Raw genomic sequence first — 17,500 nt, forward strand, 5'->3', positions numbered from 1 at the left:
GGAATAGTTGTGATTAGCTATAGACTTTAAGTCAACTGAAATACATACCAATCATATAGACATCTACCTAGCTCTCTGTACTGTAAGTGTAGCTACATTGTTGCTGCTTTATTTTCGAGGCGAAAAGGCGAGGCCCAAAACGGTCGCCTTTGCTCCCATCGACACTTTGTTTCCTAGCAATTTAAATGCATGCACACCAGAATGTGAAATTGTAAAGTCAAGAGTAATTTATGATCATACTGTATGATTTTCCTGTTTTCTCTTGATACCAGTACTGATGTCCGCATCTGGCTCGTTCATAGTAAACAGAGGGAGTGATCTGGCCCGGTTTGTATCTCTCTCGAGAGTCAGTCGGTGGTCTCGGCTGTACAAGAGCTGGATTGTGCAGCATCTGAACAATTAAGTTGTTGTAATCTGGATCACCAATTGGAGCCAACGTTTCTCCAGGAAGAATAGCAACACCCGTCTGTCTGGCTCGAGAAGCCTGCAATCGACCTGGTAAACAAACAGATACCTCAATACATAAATTTGCTGTCATGTGAAATTGTGGATAATATCAGTTACCGTCTGCACGTGGCTTGCAGAACGCAATTGTCTGACCAGTTGGCAGTTGTGCCATAATGAACGACTAAAGTCAAACAGAGCATCATGAAGCCTTAAGAGACCACGCCCATTTCATCCACCCATCAGTCTAACACTCTATACTTGCCAGATACTATAAACATAACACTAGTCTAGACACCTTTTGTCTTTGCTTAGCCCAGTGATCTGTTATTTGAGGAGAAATCAGTTCATGTCGTGACCAGCGAGAGAACCTAGGAAACGGTTAACCATAAGATCTTTGCTTGCACACTCATTGTAGGACCTCCTGAAGCAGGTGGCACCTCATTTGTCCTCTGTTGGAGAGCGGGACTAGAGCAGAGCTGCAGGTCATTTGGAATCGTTCACCCCAACAAACCCTCCCACACGCAGCAACCAGCTGCCCCGTCACGTGCAACCCACACTTATAAGTCACGTGCTTACGTCAAAGTCACGTGCGTCACACGGTGTGTGGTAGAGAACAATGGAACAGTTACAACAGATGCCAGATGTCTTGATAAGTTCCATAAGTCATGAGATAGACGCCACTTAGGACCCACGTAAATAAGCAGGCGACTCGTTCATGACGCTGCCGCATTGTCTTGTGTGTACGCGTACCTGCTGCAGATCTAGAGGCGTTTGCATATACACTAAAACCACAACCCACACACAATTGTCAATGCAGAGCCGGTAGCAATCCCACACTTCACAGCTGCAGGTGTCCTGATTTATTAGTTTCTTGCACAAAACACCACATCCGAACAGCTGTTAGTTTGCTCTAATTACTGACACACACAACAAATCTATTCCCACGTTCAGTAGCCACACAGTTTCACTGGATTCGTTCTGTTGCTATGACATGCACAACGCGGTGTACGCTGGACGCTTGCGAACAATTTTGCTCCTAATCTAATCAAAGGCGTGGCACCTGTCAACCTATCTGCTACATTTACTAATTAATTACACAAACATAAGATGTATCAATGTCGTTTGCTAATCTACATTGATACAACGTTGCTACCCAATCAACCAATCAGACACAAGAAAGATTGACATTACTAACACATTAGATAAACAACACGCGACCTCTTAGAAACATGGAAAAGATAGCTTATCAACCTCGCACTAATTGTCGCTCCTGATTGGTCCGATCATTAACTTTATGCCACACTTCTAAAGTCTCGACTCTTCACACGCTTATCTCGTCGCCTATCGGTTCCCGATCCAGTCGCCTACGCTCAACCAACATCGACTGCTCCTGCCAAGGACAGCAAGATGCGAAACCTGCTCGTTCTGCTCGCCTTGTGGTCTCTCTCACGCAGAGCAACGGCCAGCAAGGACACACTCAACTGCACAACAACTGAAAATATCCCCACAAACACAGTAGTATGCGACGCCTATGGTCTGCTATCCAACCACTCTGCTGCACCGGATTGCAGCAAGCTCGCCTGCTCGTTTGCACTCTCCAACATCGGATTCGACTCGAATCCCGATTTTGACATCGACGCCAAGGGTGTCATTAGCACAAAACGCTTGCTGGACAGAGAGGCATTACTGAGCGCTGACAACCCTGCTGTTGTTCATCTCCTCATCGAGATCAGCCACGCCAATGGCATCGATTACAAATCGTTCGACGTGCTTGTTTACGACGAGAACGACGTGACTCCTACGTTTTCGTCGCCCGAGGAAAGAGTCGAGTTCAAGGAGGACACGCCCAAGGGGATCCGGCGCTTCATACAGAGAGCAGTTGACAACGATGCCGGACAGAATGGTAAAGTATCGTATGAGATAGTGGACGGGAATGAAGGTAATGCGTTCACGTTGGTTGTGGATACGTCGGGGCTCGTGTATTTGACGCCGGCGATGAGTTTGGATCGTGAAACGCTCGATCATTATGTTCTCAATATTTCTGCGAGAGATGGCGGGCGCCCGCCTCGCTCGGCGTACCATCTAGTCAATGTGACGATTACCGACGCGAATGATAACGATCCGGTGTTCTTGCGGAAGGATTTCGATGAGTCGCTCAAAGAGAACAGTCCGGCCAATCAGGTTTTGTTCCAGGTGAGCGAAATGACGCATCGTAGTAAGTCGATCACACACACACACACACACGCACACACACACACACACACACGCGCACACACACACACACGCACACTGTAGCAAGTTGATGACACTGTAGCAATGTGTAACGCAGTGTAGCATGCTGTGTGATGACACGTTGTAGGAAGTGCGACATTGTAGCTAGTCCGACACGTTTGTGACACATTCTAGCAAGCGTGTGACACATTGTAGCAAGCGTGTGGCGCAGTTCTAGCAAGGCGGTTACACCACAAAGTCTCCTTTGTTCATCGTCTAATGTATTTCTTCCAACTGGTTTGTGACAATAGTACGCCTGTTTATCCGCCCCGCTTTGTTTTTCTTGCGGTAGCGGCTGGGAACATGCAGTGATGGGTGAGATGAGTGACAGGCACTTAGCCACTTGTAGGTGTCCAAACTATCAGTCCAGACCAGACGTACAGACGGCAAGTGAAATATCGTGGGTTGACCTTCAAGGTCAAAGTGACAATGAAAGCGGAAGTCATTCCAAACAAACTTCCATTGTGCGTTTGGTAAAATGAAAGGATCAACAGTAGGGATGGTTTTCTTGTTGAGATGGAAGGGTCTTGTTTGAGATGCATTCAAGTGGATGCATACTGCATGGCTTTGCTTAGGGTCATGACATTGCAATTAATAACAAACGTCAGCAGTTTATTAGATTTCTGTTGGGCAAAGGAAATGAATAGATGGCTTGTTATTGGCTTAGTTGGTTCCTTGTTTTAGGTCTATTTGTTTTAGTTCTATTAGTCTCTGGTTTGTGTCAGATGTACAGCTGGTGTGTGTGTTCTAGGCTTCTGCTATTGATGCCGATCTTGGTCCTCGTGGTCACATCACCTATTTTCTACAGTCTGAGTTCCGTGGTGTGGAGAAACAGTTTAGTATTGATCCTGTGTCTGGTATTATTCGTACAACCGCCTTGTCTTTTGACTACGAACAAATGGATAGATCAGAGTATATTTTCTGGCTGTTTGCTAAAGACAATGGATCGAGTGGGGAGCAGCCGAGAACAAGTGAAGTCGAAGTAACAGTGAATATCATCGATGTGAACGACGAACCTCCTGAAATTAAAGTCAGTTTTCATTTCCGACATCGATCAGATGACAGTGAACATCATCATTCACTCTGGGAGGATGATAGGGTCGGCACGTTGCTAGCCGATGTAACTCTTAAAGACCCAGACAGACTACGAGGCCAGAAGACGCATGTTACTGCTAAACTAGAGAACAGCGATGGTTACTTTATATACGACCAGTCGATTGGGGCACTAAAGTTAGGAAAGTCTTTGGATCATGAGACAAGAAATACGTTTGTCATGAAACTGGTTGCATCGGACAACGATCAACCTCCTCTTACATCTGAGTATGTCTTGAATATCACAGTACTGGATAGGAACGATAATCCTCCAATATTTGATGAGTCACAATATACTGGAGAATCAGTTGAGAATGACAATGTAGGCAAGAAAGTAGTGAGAGTACATGCGAGTGATCGCGATTCAGGTGACAACGCTCTGGTCTTCTATAGCATAGTGAGTGGATCAGATTCAGATTGGTTTATTATCAACCGCACGACGGGATGGATAAAAGTGGCGAGTAAATCTGACAGAGAAACGAGAGAAAACGTGATGCTTCGTATTGAAGCCAGTAATAGAGGAGTTCCAAGAATGGTAAGCCATGTGAATGTCACCATCCGGATTAAAGATGATAATGACATGACGCCAACCTTTCAGTCTACAAGCTACGTATTTAGCTTGGATGAGAATCGTCCACCAGAAACCTCAGTTGGTCAAGTCAACGCAACTGATGCAGACATCGGGCAAAACAGCATTGTTCAATACGAAATGAGTAGTGACAATGTATATTTTAGTGTTGAAAGGAAGTCGGGCATAATACGAAATGTAAGACCTCTTGATTATGAGCGGATGACGGAACATAGTTTTGAAGTTGTAGCTTATGATGGAGGTGTAATACCTCGGTCGTCGTTAGTCACTGTCACTGTGAATGTGAATGATCGTAATGACAACAAGCCGATATTTCAGCACAAGAGCCCATTGTATGTGTCAATTTCTCAACTCGACGACGACAGCAAGATTCTGGTGACAATGGAAGCCACAGATCGTGACACAGAAGACGGAGGTAGAGTGACATACTCTATGCTTCCACTGAGCTCATCGGAATATAAGGATCTGTTTAACATCGGCAAAGACACTGGCGTTGTTAGAGTTCTTCATCCTCTGTTTTATGTCGAACCAAACAACTACAGCTATGTTATCAGGGCTACAGACAATGGGGCAGAGATTAGACGGACTAGTGAAATAAAACTTATTATTGGAGTCTTTCCTCCTGGTGGACCAAAAGATCCTCAGGTTGAAAGCACACAATCTAGTAAGACAGATGGTGGCAGTGATAATGGCATTACGACAATTGTTATTGTTCTGAGCGCTGTATTGGTTGTGATGTTGGTGATTCTTATTGCATTCGTCATCCTCGTGTTACGTTCTCAAAATCGTAGTATATGTTTATGTCCAACATTTGGCAGCGAAGAAGAAGGAATACCGGATCTGAAGGCAGCTCGGCGATCAAGCTCACGAGTTAAATTTGCTGTTGAGGATGATGTGAGGGAATACCCAATTCAATTCGAATATGATGACAAAGATCCACCAAGTGAACGAGTTGATCCTGATGGAGAGAACTCACCAGATAAAGAAGAGGGTCTAGAGATTCATATGAACTCCATGACAACAGTGGTGGATGTAAACTCTGGTCGATCAAGAAAACCTTTACAAGCCTCTGATGAACAAGAACTACAGCGTGAAGCTGACGAAGACTCAGAGACTGAGTCGACAGATAGTGGACATCACACAGCAGACAGTGCATCTACACCAATGTCTCTACTTCCTCCGTCTGCAACTGGTAGCAAGATGTCTCGACTGTATGAGAAAGGAGAATATGCTAGTGACGTGTAGCAGACATTACCTCCTATGGAGTTGTTCTACTCTGATGAAGTAGTGTAGAAAACAAACCAGCTCTAGCAGATTAGAATAGCTTTCTAGTTTGCTTTGTAGCTATGCCACATCCCTAACAATACCCAAAAACTGTTACGTAGTATTGTAGTAATACCCAGACAACAGTAATATTTTTAGATAGGTTTACAGCCATGGACAAAAACACAGAAGACAAGACAGATTGAGTAGCATAGTAATTGCTATCACCGAGTAAGTAGTATTTTTGTAGATATGAGGCTGTCATAATCGACTATAATAATCAATAACAAGTCATTATGATGTACCCAGTGTGCCATCAAGACTGAATGAAGTAGCCCTATCTGTTATGCCATGCACATCCTAGTTGAAGTACCTGCGTATGGAATCACTTAAATTTTGATTATTTGCTGGAAGACGGTGTCTGTTACATACTACTAGAGGCATAACTACAAGCCATCAGCCACACTCTAAGGGACAACAAGGACAGAAGGTGTGAATCCTGCTGGGGTTTGTCATCAAACCATCTAGATCAGTCCTTTAGTACACAAGGTGTGAGTCCTGCTGAGGTTGTGTGACCACACTCAGTCCTTCAGTACAGAAGGTGTGAATCCTGCTGCGTTTGTGTCACTACACTATTATTCCTTCTGTCAGTTTCAGTGGCCATTTGTCATAGTGTTAGCGTTGGTTCCTACAATATCTCCCTCATTGTTCCACCACTAATGGAAATATTCATGGTGCACAAGGTTGTGGTGTCAACAATCAACATTTCCATTAATTTTACTCGGTGGTTTGAATGACATGCTTTGCTAATGGATATTAGTGTGTGGGAGAGGATGTCACAGCTTCTTTGTTCAATATTTATTAGGCTGGATTTGTGTAATGCAAACAATCACCTTTATGTAATTTGTTGTGGGAAAGATGGTTGAGGTCGAAACCACAGAAAGTGTTAGCAGGGATGTGCACAGTGAAATGGTTAGCACTTCATTATTTGTTTGATAATTAATGATTGTTTTGTATCTGGTGATTGGCCTACCATATGCAAATTATGACCCATGTGTACTGCAACTAAGAAATTTAGTGTGTACTCTACTGCTCACTAGTAGTAGACACATGCATTGGTTATAGGTGTCTTTGTCAGTGTATCTAAGTATCCAGATAGTTTTGTCTGTCTGTCTGTCTGTCTGTCTGTCTGTCTGTCTGTCTGTCTGTCTGTCTGTCTGTCTGTCTGTCTGTCTGTCTGTCTGTCTGTCTGTCTGTCTGTCTGTCTGTCTGTCTGTCTGTCTGTCTGTCTGTCAATACATATATTTTCAAACATTGAACTATTATACACCATCTAAGCAAAGCAACTGAATACTAACCAAGCCAACAGGGCTTGGTTCTACCTACAGCTATTTATGTTTATGTGGCTGTCTCTTGAAACAATCTTCTGTCTGTCTGTCTGTCTGTCTGTCTGTCTGTCTGTCTGTCTGTCTGTCAAATCTTTATATTTCATGCATATGAACTATTCTGTCTGTCTGTCTGTCTGTCTGTCTGTCTGTCTGTTTGTCTGTCTGTCTGTCTGTCTGTCTGTCTGTCTGTCTGTCTGTCTGTCTGTCTGTCTGTCTGTCTTTTGTCTGTTTGTCTGTCAAAGCGATTGTTATTGGTAGATCGAGTAACCTTCCAAATATAACAATCTGTCTGTTTGTCTGTCCGTTCAACGGTCAGTCTGGATGTCTTGTCTGTCTGTAGTCAGTCTGGATGTCTTGTCTGTCAGTCAGTCATTCATTCATTTCAAAAGTCTGTTTGTCTGTCTGTTGTTTGTCTTAGTTTAGGAGTGTGAGCTAGTAGATGCATATACGTAACGTGTGGTGTTTCAGTTGCAAGTGCATGGATTACAATCACAACTAGAACACGTTACAGTCTATTTCTGTCCAGTCTAGATACATGCGGTCAGCTATCTCTAACAATCGCCTTCATAACAGAGCCCACACATTCTCACACGTCTAGATTTCTATTCCAACTCATCTCATCTTTCCTATTTTAGAAGGAGTCTAAACAGTGTGTTGTTGATTTTTTTACTGCATTAGATAGACAAACAGGATCAACGCCTTAGGCCTTACAATTACTGTATGTTTGTACAGCTGTCTTGGCACTCTACCATTATGCCAATCGCACTACCATTATGCCTATCACACAAATGAACTTGAAACCGTGTGGGTCCCCAAATAATGTTGCTTTACAAAAAAAATTGTTGCAATTGCTTTGTCACGTGATCTAAATTAGGTTGCAGAGAAAGGTACAAACAAACAGTGGTGTGTCTGTCTGCATGTGATTGTGCTGTAGTTTGTTTGTGTTGGAGTATGTTGTTTATAGTCAATTTAATAGTACGAATTAACAAGACTTTATTAGTCTGATCTAATAGCAAGATGCTAGAATATTTTAATTAATTAATTAATTAATTAACAATATTATTTGCAATTGTTATTGGTTGTGATAATTATTAGTTGAGCTCAAACGTTGATTTTATCATCAGAGAATAAATAAATAATTAAATATTTTACAATGCAATATATTAACAAACACAACTATTATTATCATTTAAAAAGTTTATATGCAAATGTTACACTTTAATTAATTAATTAAAATTAAATTAATTAATTAATTTTTAAATGGCAAACAAAAACCTTGCGTGTCTTTTGTAATATTATGTTAGTAATTTTTATAATTTTATTATTGATTATTAGCCTTCAACTATATACCATACATACGGGTGTGTGTGTGTGTTACCATAGCGACCATTTAGTTCGAAACAACGAGCATGAGTGGTTTGCCGCGTGAAGTTCTGAAGTGGCTGCAGAGCTTAGACCTCACTCATTCGGTGAAGAACACTAGAAGGTGCGTGTTGTGATATTTGTTGTTGCGCGAGGCCCCATTGGGGTTCACCTTTCATGATTTTGTTGTTTCTTTGCGAAGAGATTTCTCAAATGGATATCTAGTGGCAGAGATATTCTCCTGGTATTATCCTCAAGACATTCAAATGCATTCGTTTGTCAACGGAACGTCAATAGAGCGCAAAATGGGAAATTGGCAACAATTGGAAAGGGTTATTGATATCAATAAACAATTATTTAATTTTTTATTTTAAAAATTATTATCTTTAGTTCTTTCAGAGGCATCAGTTGGGTATTGCTAAGGAAAGAGTGGATGGCACAATCCACTGTAAACCGGGTGCTGCAATCGCTCTGGTTGAGCAAGTGTACACGTTGCTCACAAACAGAAAGTCAGACATCTCTCACTGCTAAATCATCTATGACTATTACTAGCACGGAAACTTGTATACATAAATTAATTACTTAAATTTTTGTTGTAATTGTATTTTGGAAAGAAATTAATGCATTGGATTTTATTAAATTAAATTAATTGATATTAATTTTATTAACAATTATTTGGCTTAGCCTGTGAGTCTTAGTTATCATGACAGTTGATATCAATAGCTATTGTTAGAGTTGGTCAGCCTCGGTATTCCAGACTGCTTTCTGCACGTGATGGGAGGAGAGTAGAAAGCAGTCTAGGGACATCTCTGTTGTACAGTAAGTGACTTCGGAAGAGGGGCGACTGCTCAAGTTCAGAAACATCCGCTCCAATTGAAACCACCGCTCAAAAATGGCCAATCAGCACTGTAGACAACTGCTGACGTCAATGAGTACTTTGTAATTACCTCTAAGCGATTCTCAGACAACTGTAATAGCACAGTGGGGTGAAGCTAACACAAATGCGACGCGCTACTTGTTTTGCTTTTGATGACATGATAACTCATTGAATGCTTGTCAGATGTTACCAGATAATAAAGGCATTACAGCGGCTGCTTTGTCTACTTTTGGTGTTGAAGACTTGAAGACCCTTCAACTGGTTGCTAAGCAATTTTAGTACGGGGTCGTGACGTCTTTGCCTTCTTCCTACTGGATTCCGTAAAGTGACTCATTTTCTACGTTCTCTCATTTGTTTGTAGTCGGCTGGTAGCGAACAGCTTCTGGCAAATTTATATCCCACAAGCCATCTGGTGCTTGTTACTGTTTCTAATGAATGCGGGTAATTATTGATTAGGATGAACATCACCTATTTCTGAAGTCAGTTACAATAGAGCTGTCACCTTCTATGCTTCCACTCTCCCCTCCCATCATGTGCAGAAAGTAGTCTGGAATACCGAGGCTAGAGTTGGTCAATCGTAATCAGTTAGTCAGTGTGTGTGTGTGTGTGTGTGTGTGTGTGTGTGTGTGTGTGTGTGTGTGTGTGTGTGTAGGGTAGGTGTACCTAATTGTGGACACTCCCCGGTAATTTGAGTTACAAACGCTGTTTCTCTGGTAACCTGCAACGGAGAGAGAGGGAAACATGTCCGATGTAAGCACCAATGTCTAAGCTTTGGAACAATACCTGTACAACTAGAATCGCACAACGTCTGCTAGCACACTAGCAAAATATGTGGGATAATGTCTGTGAACAGCCCAAACGGGAGTATATCCTAATTGTGGACATTTTTTCTCCACAACAGAAAGCGACTGGGTCTGAGTAACAGCTGGACTAGATACCTGAATGGTTGCCGCACAAGCTGGTATTTTGGGCCGCAATCAAGCCCATGTTCTGTTGTGTATCACCACGATTCACCTGCGAAACTGTTAGCACTTACAAGGTTCCTCCCATCACGTCCAAAAATTCTGGGTATACGAATCGATCTTTTGTTGGATCATGGAAGTGCCCTGATGTTATTTAAGCAATTATTGAGTACCTTGGTAAAGTTTTGAGCCTATAGTTACGTTGACTGTAACGTGCTAAAGAAGCGCATTATGTGCATGGAGCGAACGTGTATTTCCAGTCCAGTAAACACGTGAATATCTTCACTCACACTAGATCTAGACATCAGTAATCCACTGACAATCTAGCTGTTTTCACTGCTACTACATCTGGCCACAATAGGGTATGAAATGAGAACGAACAAAGTAGGTGGAATGTCAATATCAGCGACATTAGTAATCCAGTCAGAATTTGACTGTCTTCGGGCGCGTTTCCACTAGTGCCTAAACTGGTTTACCAAGTGGTTTAAGCTAAACTGGTTTAAGAATTGACCTGTTTCCACCTGCACTAAACCAGTTATATGTTAAACCTAAACCTATTTCTTAAACCTACTTTGAAGTAGGTTTAGCAAAGTGGTTTAGGTTTAACTGTCACGTGACAGTAGCACGCTTGTTTAGATGGCTTCTGACAACGCTGTTTTGATGATATTGACTATTTTGTCGGGATAGGATTGCCCTAGAAGATGTAAGGGTCTTTAGCTAGGGGAAAGAAATCAGCAGCTACGGAGAGAGAGAGAAGACGGTGTCCTTGGTCATCCTCATGCAAATTCCTACTAGCAGATGCTGAATCAGTAACAGCCAACAGTTGCCCTGACTCAGTGACAGACCAGCCCAATACTTCAAATTAATGCGTTCTTAGACGGTTTGTTTAGCACATCCCGGATGTGCAAGTTCCTAATGGAAACAGTCGCTTTCTTGAACTGGTTTAGTTTTAAACTCATTTAAGCTAAACTAGTCTAAGGTGCAGCTAGTGGAAACACGGCCTTCACTGCTACTAGATCTGGCAACAATAAGACACAAAATGAAAACTTACAAACTCACCTAGGATAGGTGGAAGGTCAAAACTACCTTGTCTGATATCAATAATCAGCTCCACCAGCAACGCAAAGATGCTAGAACCACAGTTTACAGTTCAGATGTTTATCTAAACATAATTGATCATCTCCTGCATTGTATTGTAGACAGAACAATTGGTTTCTGCAAAATTTGAAAGGCAAGACGCCATTTTACACAGAGGTGATACACCACAGAACATGGTTTTCATCGCGGCCCAAAATACCAGCTTGTGAGGCAACCATTCAGGTATCTAGTCCAGCTGTTACTCAAGCTCAGTCGCTTTCTGTAACGGAGAAAAATGTCCACAACTAGGATAAACTCGGCGTCCAGGATGTTTACAGATGTTATCCCGTATATTATGCTAGTGCGCTAGCTGACATTGTGTGATTCTAGTCGTACAGGTACATGTACCCGTTATGAAGCTTAGACATTGCTGTGTATATTGAACCTGTTTTCCTGTCTCTTTCTGCAGGCTACCAGAGAAAACAGCGATTGTAACTCAAATTACCGGGGAGTGTCCACAATTAGGTACACCTACCCTACATGTGCAGGTGTGATGTGTGTCAACATTAATAAATAAATAAATAAAATAAATAAATAAATAAAATAAATAAATAAATAAATAAATAATAAATATATATATACGTTAATAAATAAATATATAAATAAATAAATTTTTTTATACTATTAGAAGATATATTGGTATATAATACAGATAACACAGATAACACATATCCGCCCTAAGGACGGAAGCACAAAGAGTCATAATAATTAGGCAGATAGTCACTAATCAGTCTTGAATTGTATTGCCATAAACGAACAGATAACTGTTCGTGAAATTGCCTGGAAGCTTGGCCCAGAGACAAGCCAGATGATAGAAGAGACTTCTTGACAATTGATCTCAACACCTCCAGACTATGTGCAGCCCACACTCCGTATGATTCCACCACAAGAGGGTAAAACAAACAGCCATAACTGGAAACGTTAGCAAGATGGCGTTCATCTTTGTCCACTTCCCCAGCCTCAGCAGCAGCACCAGCTTTTATGGCAGCATTAATAAGGTGAGAGGGAGTGAACGAATTCCTCACGGAAATGTCGAAATAAGCAGCCTTGCCTAGGGAAAAGTCGGGATGGAAAACGTCACCTGGTCTTGTCATAGAATGAGAGGAACAGCGTTGTTCTCGACGTACATTGGAGTTGTCTAAGAGCAACCAGTGGAAGATGACGTCACATAAGGCATCATGTCGCTTAATCCGAAGAGGACCACAGCCAAGAGCATGGTCACCAAAAATGTCCAATTCATGACCGCACACACAACGGACTGAGTGTGGGGGTGCTGGAAAAACTGGAACGCAAAGAAGTCACAAATTCACGCGGAGACACGGCCAGGCCTAGACTTGAGTTGGGGATTGCTCTCAACCAAGCCCCCGCATGAGGATATGCGACAGCACAGAAACGTGCCTGTTCTCGCAGACTAACAAGGCTGACTTTAATGCTGGATCTCAAAGTATCATCCAGAGCCTTCTGGAAGGAATGTTGTGTAGAAGAAACAGAGGACGAGACAGAACTAGTAGGTGGTAAAAGACTTGCAAGATGTTGCCGGCATTGCACTTCACCAGGGAAAGAGGAAGAATGCTGAGTCCAATCATTTTCTTCATGTACCGGCATGAACGCTGAGTCATTAAGAAGATGGAGAGACAACTGCCGAGAAGAGTTGCAGCTGCCAACGAAAGCTGCAGATGAAGATCTAGAGGCCTCACGAAGACCTAGACCACCCAAACGAACTGGAAGAGTTGCCTGTTTCCATGCCAGGTCAGAGACCGAAGAAGAGGATAAAGCCTCTAAACTGTGATGAAGACCACTGTCAAACTGCATCAATACATCATTGATCTTGAATAAATAAATATATAAATATAATAAATAAATAATAAATATAATAAAGAAATAATAAAAATAAATATATAAATAAATAAATAAATAAATAATAATAAATATAATAAAGAAATAATAAAAATAAATATATAAATAAATAAATATAATAAATAATAAAAATAAATAAATAATAAAAATAAATAAATAAATATATAAATATATTAATTAATAAATAATAAAAATAAGTAAATAATAAAAATAAATAATAAATATATAAATATATAAATATAATAAATATATAAATATAATAAATAAATAAATATATAAATATAATAAATAAATAAATATATAAATATAATAAATAAATAAATATATAAATATAATAAATAAATAAATAATGAAAATAGATAAATAAATAAATGTAATAAATAAATAAATAAATATAATAAATAAATAAGTAATAAGAATAAATAAATATATAAATATAATAAATAAAGAAATAATAAAAATAAATAAATATATAAATATAATAAATAAATAATAAAAATATATAAATAAATATATAAATAATTAATTAATTAATTAATATTTTGTATGTTTGCTGTCTTAATACATTAGAGTAAGAAAACTGGAGAAGACACCAAACGATTTCACCGACAGTTCATATCAATCACAACTGCCATCCTACGCACGATCGACCGCATCTCAAGTGAGACGCTCTTGTTAACACAACTTGATACAAATATATAACTCACAATGACATGCAGGCAATCAAGAATAACATTGCAATCACCGAACTCACAACACAACCAGATAGGATTGTATCCATGCAAAAGGTAAACAGAAACAGTCACATCGTGTCGTATTCCATACTCTAGATGCTTGCAACTTGTACAGATTTATTAATTAGTGTTGATATTTGATGGTACGGTACAGTACAACCTCGATTATCTGGACGTTTCGGTGGAAGCCAAATTGTTTGGATGCACGACATGATGGTGTGACTTCCTTGAGACTCACTCATACGTTGACAGTCGAGTACATAATTAATAATTAATTAATTAATATACGGTAATATTAGGTCAACAACAACTCAACATATTTACACATTTAGTGATTAGATGTAAAGTCCTCTATAGTTCCAATTTAGAGTCGCTTAACAGCTTCATGTTGGAATGATGTCACGTGACAAACACGTGTTTTTTGGCGGGAATAAATTTGTAAACGTCTGGATAATTGGGTTGTACTGTATGACCCAAACTTTGTTTCTCGTTTTCTAAAGGCTCAGAATATCGTTGACACTCATGTTGAACACAGACGACAAGAACGAGAGCACAATCCTGGTCAGGATCTGATTGGTGATGTTGGATTGGGTTTGGGTGTGAAACGAAGTGTTTATTGATTTGGTAGAGAGATTTGGTATTAGAGCGGGTGATAGTTTAAGTCCGAGGCACGCGACGGGTGGAGCAGAGCCCAAGAGTGTGAAAGACAGCAAACAGCAAGAAAGTGAGACGATGATTATGATATTCTAGACGTTACGTGTAGGGAGGGATGCATCTTCATACAGTCGTCATACAAACTACATTTCCAGATGTCTTCGAAACATGGAGGTTGAGTGCTTGATGTCACATTGGCCAACCTTTGAATGGAGACAGTATCCTACATGCATGTACATGTACTTGCGGGTAAGAAGTGATGTTTTCTTACATTAGGAACTGAAGCAATGCTTTCATTTGTTGATTTTAAGTTAAGTTGTGGGTGATTTCTTGGTGCGCATGCGCAGTATTTGTACGCATGCGCAGTAGCAATACCGTTCCTTGCCCGGTTTATTTGTTCTACTAAACTTTGACTGCCCAGTTGATTGTGCTTGCATTGAGGTATGGGTACGCCCTCGGTGCTTTCATTTGCGTCTGTTGTAGGTCAGGAACACAACACTGAGGGTTCTTCTGCTGTCAAAGAAGTCGAAGTCAGTCAGCCTAGCAAACCTGCTGCTCCCTAGTCTGGCTGATTTTGCTCCGAAGTGGATTAGAATTTAGGTATAACCGTATTAGTAGAAATGATATAGGAAATTGTAATACATCTGAGATGCACTGGTGTGCACATGTCTGGTGTGTGTGTGTGTGTGTGTGTGTGTGTGTGTGTGTGCACGTGCTGTATGTGTGCATGCACATGCTGTATGTGTGCATGCACGTGTGTGTGTGTGTGTCTGCATGTGAAAATGTTATGTTGTCTGACCACATCCTCAAGCCACATTCATCTTCACGATTTACTTAGTACTGCATTCTGCCACAACAATATTTATTTTTGTCGATCAGATTACGCAAGTCCATTCACCATACTCTCAATCAAAACTAAACTATGAAACGATCCTACACCGTGTATATGCTACCACTTCTTTCCAACACTTTTCTGTAGTTTTTCTTCTTTCGCCTTCCTGCAGTGATACATCTACACATGACAGAGAAACACTCCATCATGACAACTTGGTCCACAGCTGCTTTACACACACACACACACACACACACACACACACACACACACACACACACACACACACACACACACACACACACACAATTAGCTGCAAACATCACACAGCATCAACTCTGATATCTCCATTAAGCCCACTAACTCACCGTTCTCTTGTCAGTAAATTGTTTTATAAAATTTTCTGAATCCAACTCACCTAACCCACACAACCAACACCAGTATACACACATTCTGTAAGCAAGATTCACGTGCACAACTAGACCAACCAGAAAGGAATTGTTCAGCAACCGTCTGATAAAGACACGAGTTAAGAATAAATTGATATCAATTACTCAACATCATCACCTCCGATAGTTCATCAATACTTTTCACCTCTTCAGCAAGATTAGCAAGCACGGCAGAATCGGAATATGTCTAGAAGTGTCATTGATATCAATGAGTACATTCATCACCAATGCCATCGATCATCATACTTTGCATGCCTCTTGGTGCTTTTGCTGAACTTTTTGGACTGCATCCTTTATGACAGCTAGAGTCTCGTGCTGTGAGATGAGAAGGTCAGTCAACTGTTAGGTTAGGTGATTGGGTGCAGTGATTTTTCAATTGTACTGTACTTGCTCTGTGAGTTTCTGTATCTTCTCTTGTAATTCTGGCTCCTTCTCAAGATTGATTTCTAACAATAATTATATGATAAATAATTATTAACACCATACATTGATACTATAGTACTGTATATAATATTGTTTGGGTTAAATATTGATTGATTGGTCTACACGGTTTAGCAATGTGGCCAGCACATCATTGTGTGTATACATTATTAGTTAGCAGATCAGCTGTCATACACAAACACACACAAACTGAAACACACACACAAACTGAAACACACACACAAACTGACACACACACACACACACACACACACACACACACACACACACACACACACACATGGACAAATGTCAAGCCCTCCATGTCATTCGATATCGACCTAAAGTTAAGGTCATTTGCAGAGATAGCTCCCCTGCCTCTAGAGACAGGGCCTCCATGCGCTGAGGAGGCTTAGGTTAGGGCCAGCACTACAATCCACCTGGAGCTTGGCCAGAGTCATCCAGGGGCACTGACTATGGCGCAGCTTTGGGAATGGACACCAAGGCCCACAAGTACCTGTCTGCTGCATGATGTTAGGACCAAGCCAATGGTCATGTCCACCCCAGTCAATAACCAGGTACTCATTTATACACCTGAGTCGAGAGAAGCAATTATGTGTAAGTTTCTGCTTAAGGAAACTATGCCATAGCTCGCCATCACTGTGACTTGAACCTGGTGCTCTGATATTTTCATTCTCCAAATGCACTCTCAAACCAACTGAGCTATTGCACACACACACACACACACACACACACACACACACACACACACACACACACACACACACACACACACACACACACACACACACACACACACACACACACACACACAAACATTGAAGTATTATCACTCACTGGCTTGACTTTCTATTTCGTCGTTCAACTCAGCTTGGTCATCTTGTAGTTTCTTTACCTTACAAAGTGACACAAACACCTTCCCTCATTCATATCAACAACAACTTATATCAGTCTGTCTGTCTCACAGCAGCCAAGTTTGCAATAAAAGAGTGCACTTTTTCTTCCTTTGAGTTGAACTCTTCCAGTTCGTCGATTGAAAGATCCTTCAATTCAGGAAAATTGGTGGGAACTTCTGGAACGTTGTAGGTATGCTGAGATGTTCGCTATACGAGAAATGTCATCGACTGATTGTATAGTGTATGATT

At 40.8% G+C, this 17,500-nt stretch overlaps 4 protein-coding genes across 4 annotated transcripts in view; 2 read left to right on the forward strand and 2 right to left on the reverse strand.

Moving 5' to 3' along the window:
* LOC134189998 (uncharacterized) overlaps window positions 1-990 on the reverse strand; it is a 1,064-nt gene extending 74 nt beyond the window's left edge. Inside the window, exons 1-5 of the mRNA XM_062658399.1 lie at window positions 885-990; window positions 743-815; window positions 565-628; window positions 241-495; window positions 1-173 (exon numbers count right to left, since the gene is read on the reverse strand). The exon at window positions 1-173 is cut by the window's left edge and continues 74 nt beyond it. Of these exons, the coding sequence (XP_062514383.1) occupies window positions 109-173; window positions 241-495; window positions 565-628; window positions 743-815; window positions 885-934 (507 nt within the window). The 5' untranslated portion in view covers window positions 935-990 and the 3' untranslated portion in view covers window positions 1-108. The remainder of the gene's footprint in view (window positions 174-240; window positions 496-564; window positions 629-742; window positions 816-884) is intronic.
* A 764-nt stretch (window positions 991-1,754) lies between these two features.
* LOC134189577 (protocadherin Fat 3-like) lies at window positions 1,755-5,966 on the forward strand. Its single transcript, XM_062657890.1, has 2 exons — window positions 1,755-2,640; window positions 3,470-5,966. Exons 1-2 carry the CDS (start codon window positions 1,855-1,857, stop codon window positions 5,642-5,644), a joined length of 2,961 nt encoding a protein of 986 aa, XP_062513874.1. The 5' UTR covers window positions 1,755-1,854; the 3' UTR covers window positions 5,645-5,966.
* Window positions 5,967-8,406: 2,440 nt separating this feature from the next.
* LOC134189891 (spermatogenesis-associated protein 4-like) lies at window positions 8,407-15,373 on the forward strand. Its single transcript, XM_062658285.1, has 8 exons — window positions 8,407-8,536; window positions 8,615-8,744; window positions 8,803-8,921; window positions 13,816-13,906; window positions 13,965-14,033; window positions 14,480-14,540; window positions 14,608-14,703; window positions 15,117-15,373. The coding sequence occupies exons 1-8, from the start codon at window positions 8,460-8,462 to the stop codon at window positions 15,194-15,196; spliced, it is 723 nt and encodes a 240-aa protein (XP_062514269.1). The 5' UTR covers window positions 8,407-8,459; the 3' UTR covers window positions 15,197-15,373.
* Window positions 15,374-15,449: 76 nt separating this feature from the next.
* LOC134189890 (vacuolar protein sorting-associated protein 37A-like) overlaps window positions 15,450-17,500 on the reverse strand; it is a 4,292-nt gene continuing 2,241 nt past the window's right edge. The window contains exons 7-14 of the mRNA XM_062658284.1: window positions 17,321-17,458; window positions 17,193-17,250; window positions 16,302-16,360; window positions 16,161-16,229; window positions 16,033-16,101; window positions 15,954-15,978; window positions 15,834-15,883; window positions 15,450-15,645 (exon numbers count right to left, since the gene is read on the reverse strand). Of these exons, the coding sequence (XP_062514268.1) occupies window positions 15,583-15,645; window positions 15,834-15,883; window positions 15,954-15,978; window positions 16,033-16,101; window positions 16,161-16,229; window positions 16,302-16,360; window positions 17,193-17,250; window positions 17,321-17,458 (531 nt within the window). The 3' untranslated portion in view covers window positions 15,450-15,582. The remainder of the gene's footprint in view (window positions 15,646-15,833; window positions 15,884-15,953; window positions 15,979-16,032; window positions 16,102-16,160; window positions 16,230-16,301; window positions 16,361-17,192; window positions 17,251-17,320; window positions 17,459-17,500) is intronic.

This window comes from Corticium candelabrum, chromosome 14 (assembly GCF_963422355.1).
Source record: "Corticium candelabrum chromosome 14, ooCorCand1.1, whole genome shotgun sequence".
Taxonomy (NCBI): Eukaryota; Metazoa; Porifera; class Homoscleromorpha; order Homosclerophorida; family Plakinidae; genus Corticium; species Corticium candelabrum.

Excerpts from the sequence above, each read along its gene's own strand:
- LOC134189577 (XM_062657890.1), top strand. The coding sequence starts at position 1,855 with ATGCGAAACCTGCTCGTTCTGCTCGCCTTGTGGTCTCTCTCACGCAGA. Across the intron at positions 2,641-3,469 it reads CCAATCAGGTTTTGTTCCAG|GCTTCTGCTATTGATGCCGA; the intron begins GTGAGCGAAATG and ends TGTGTGTTCTAG.
- LOC134189891 (XM_062658285.1), top strand. The coding sequence starts at position 8,460 with ATGAGTGGTTTGCCGCGTGAAGTTCTGAAGTGGCTGCAGAGCTTAGAC. Across the intron at positions 8,745-8,802 it reads ATTGGCAACAATTGGAAAGG|TTCTTTCAGAGGCATCAGTT; the intron begins GTTATTGATATC and ends TATTATCTTTAG. Across the intron at positions 14,034-14,479 it reads GGATTGTATCCATGCAAAAG|GCTCAGAATATCGTTGACAC; the intron begins GTAAACAGAAAC and ends CGTTTTCTAAAG.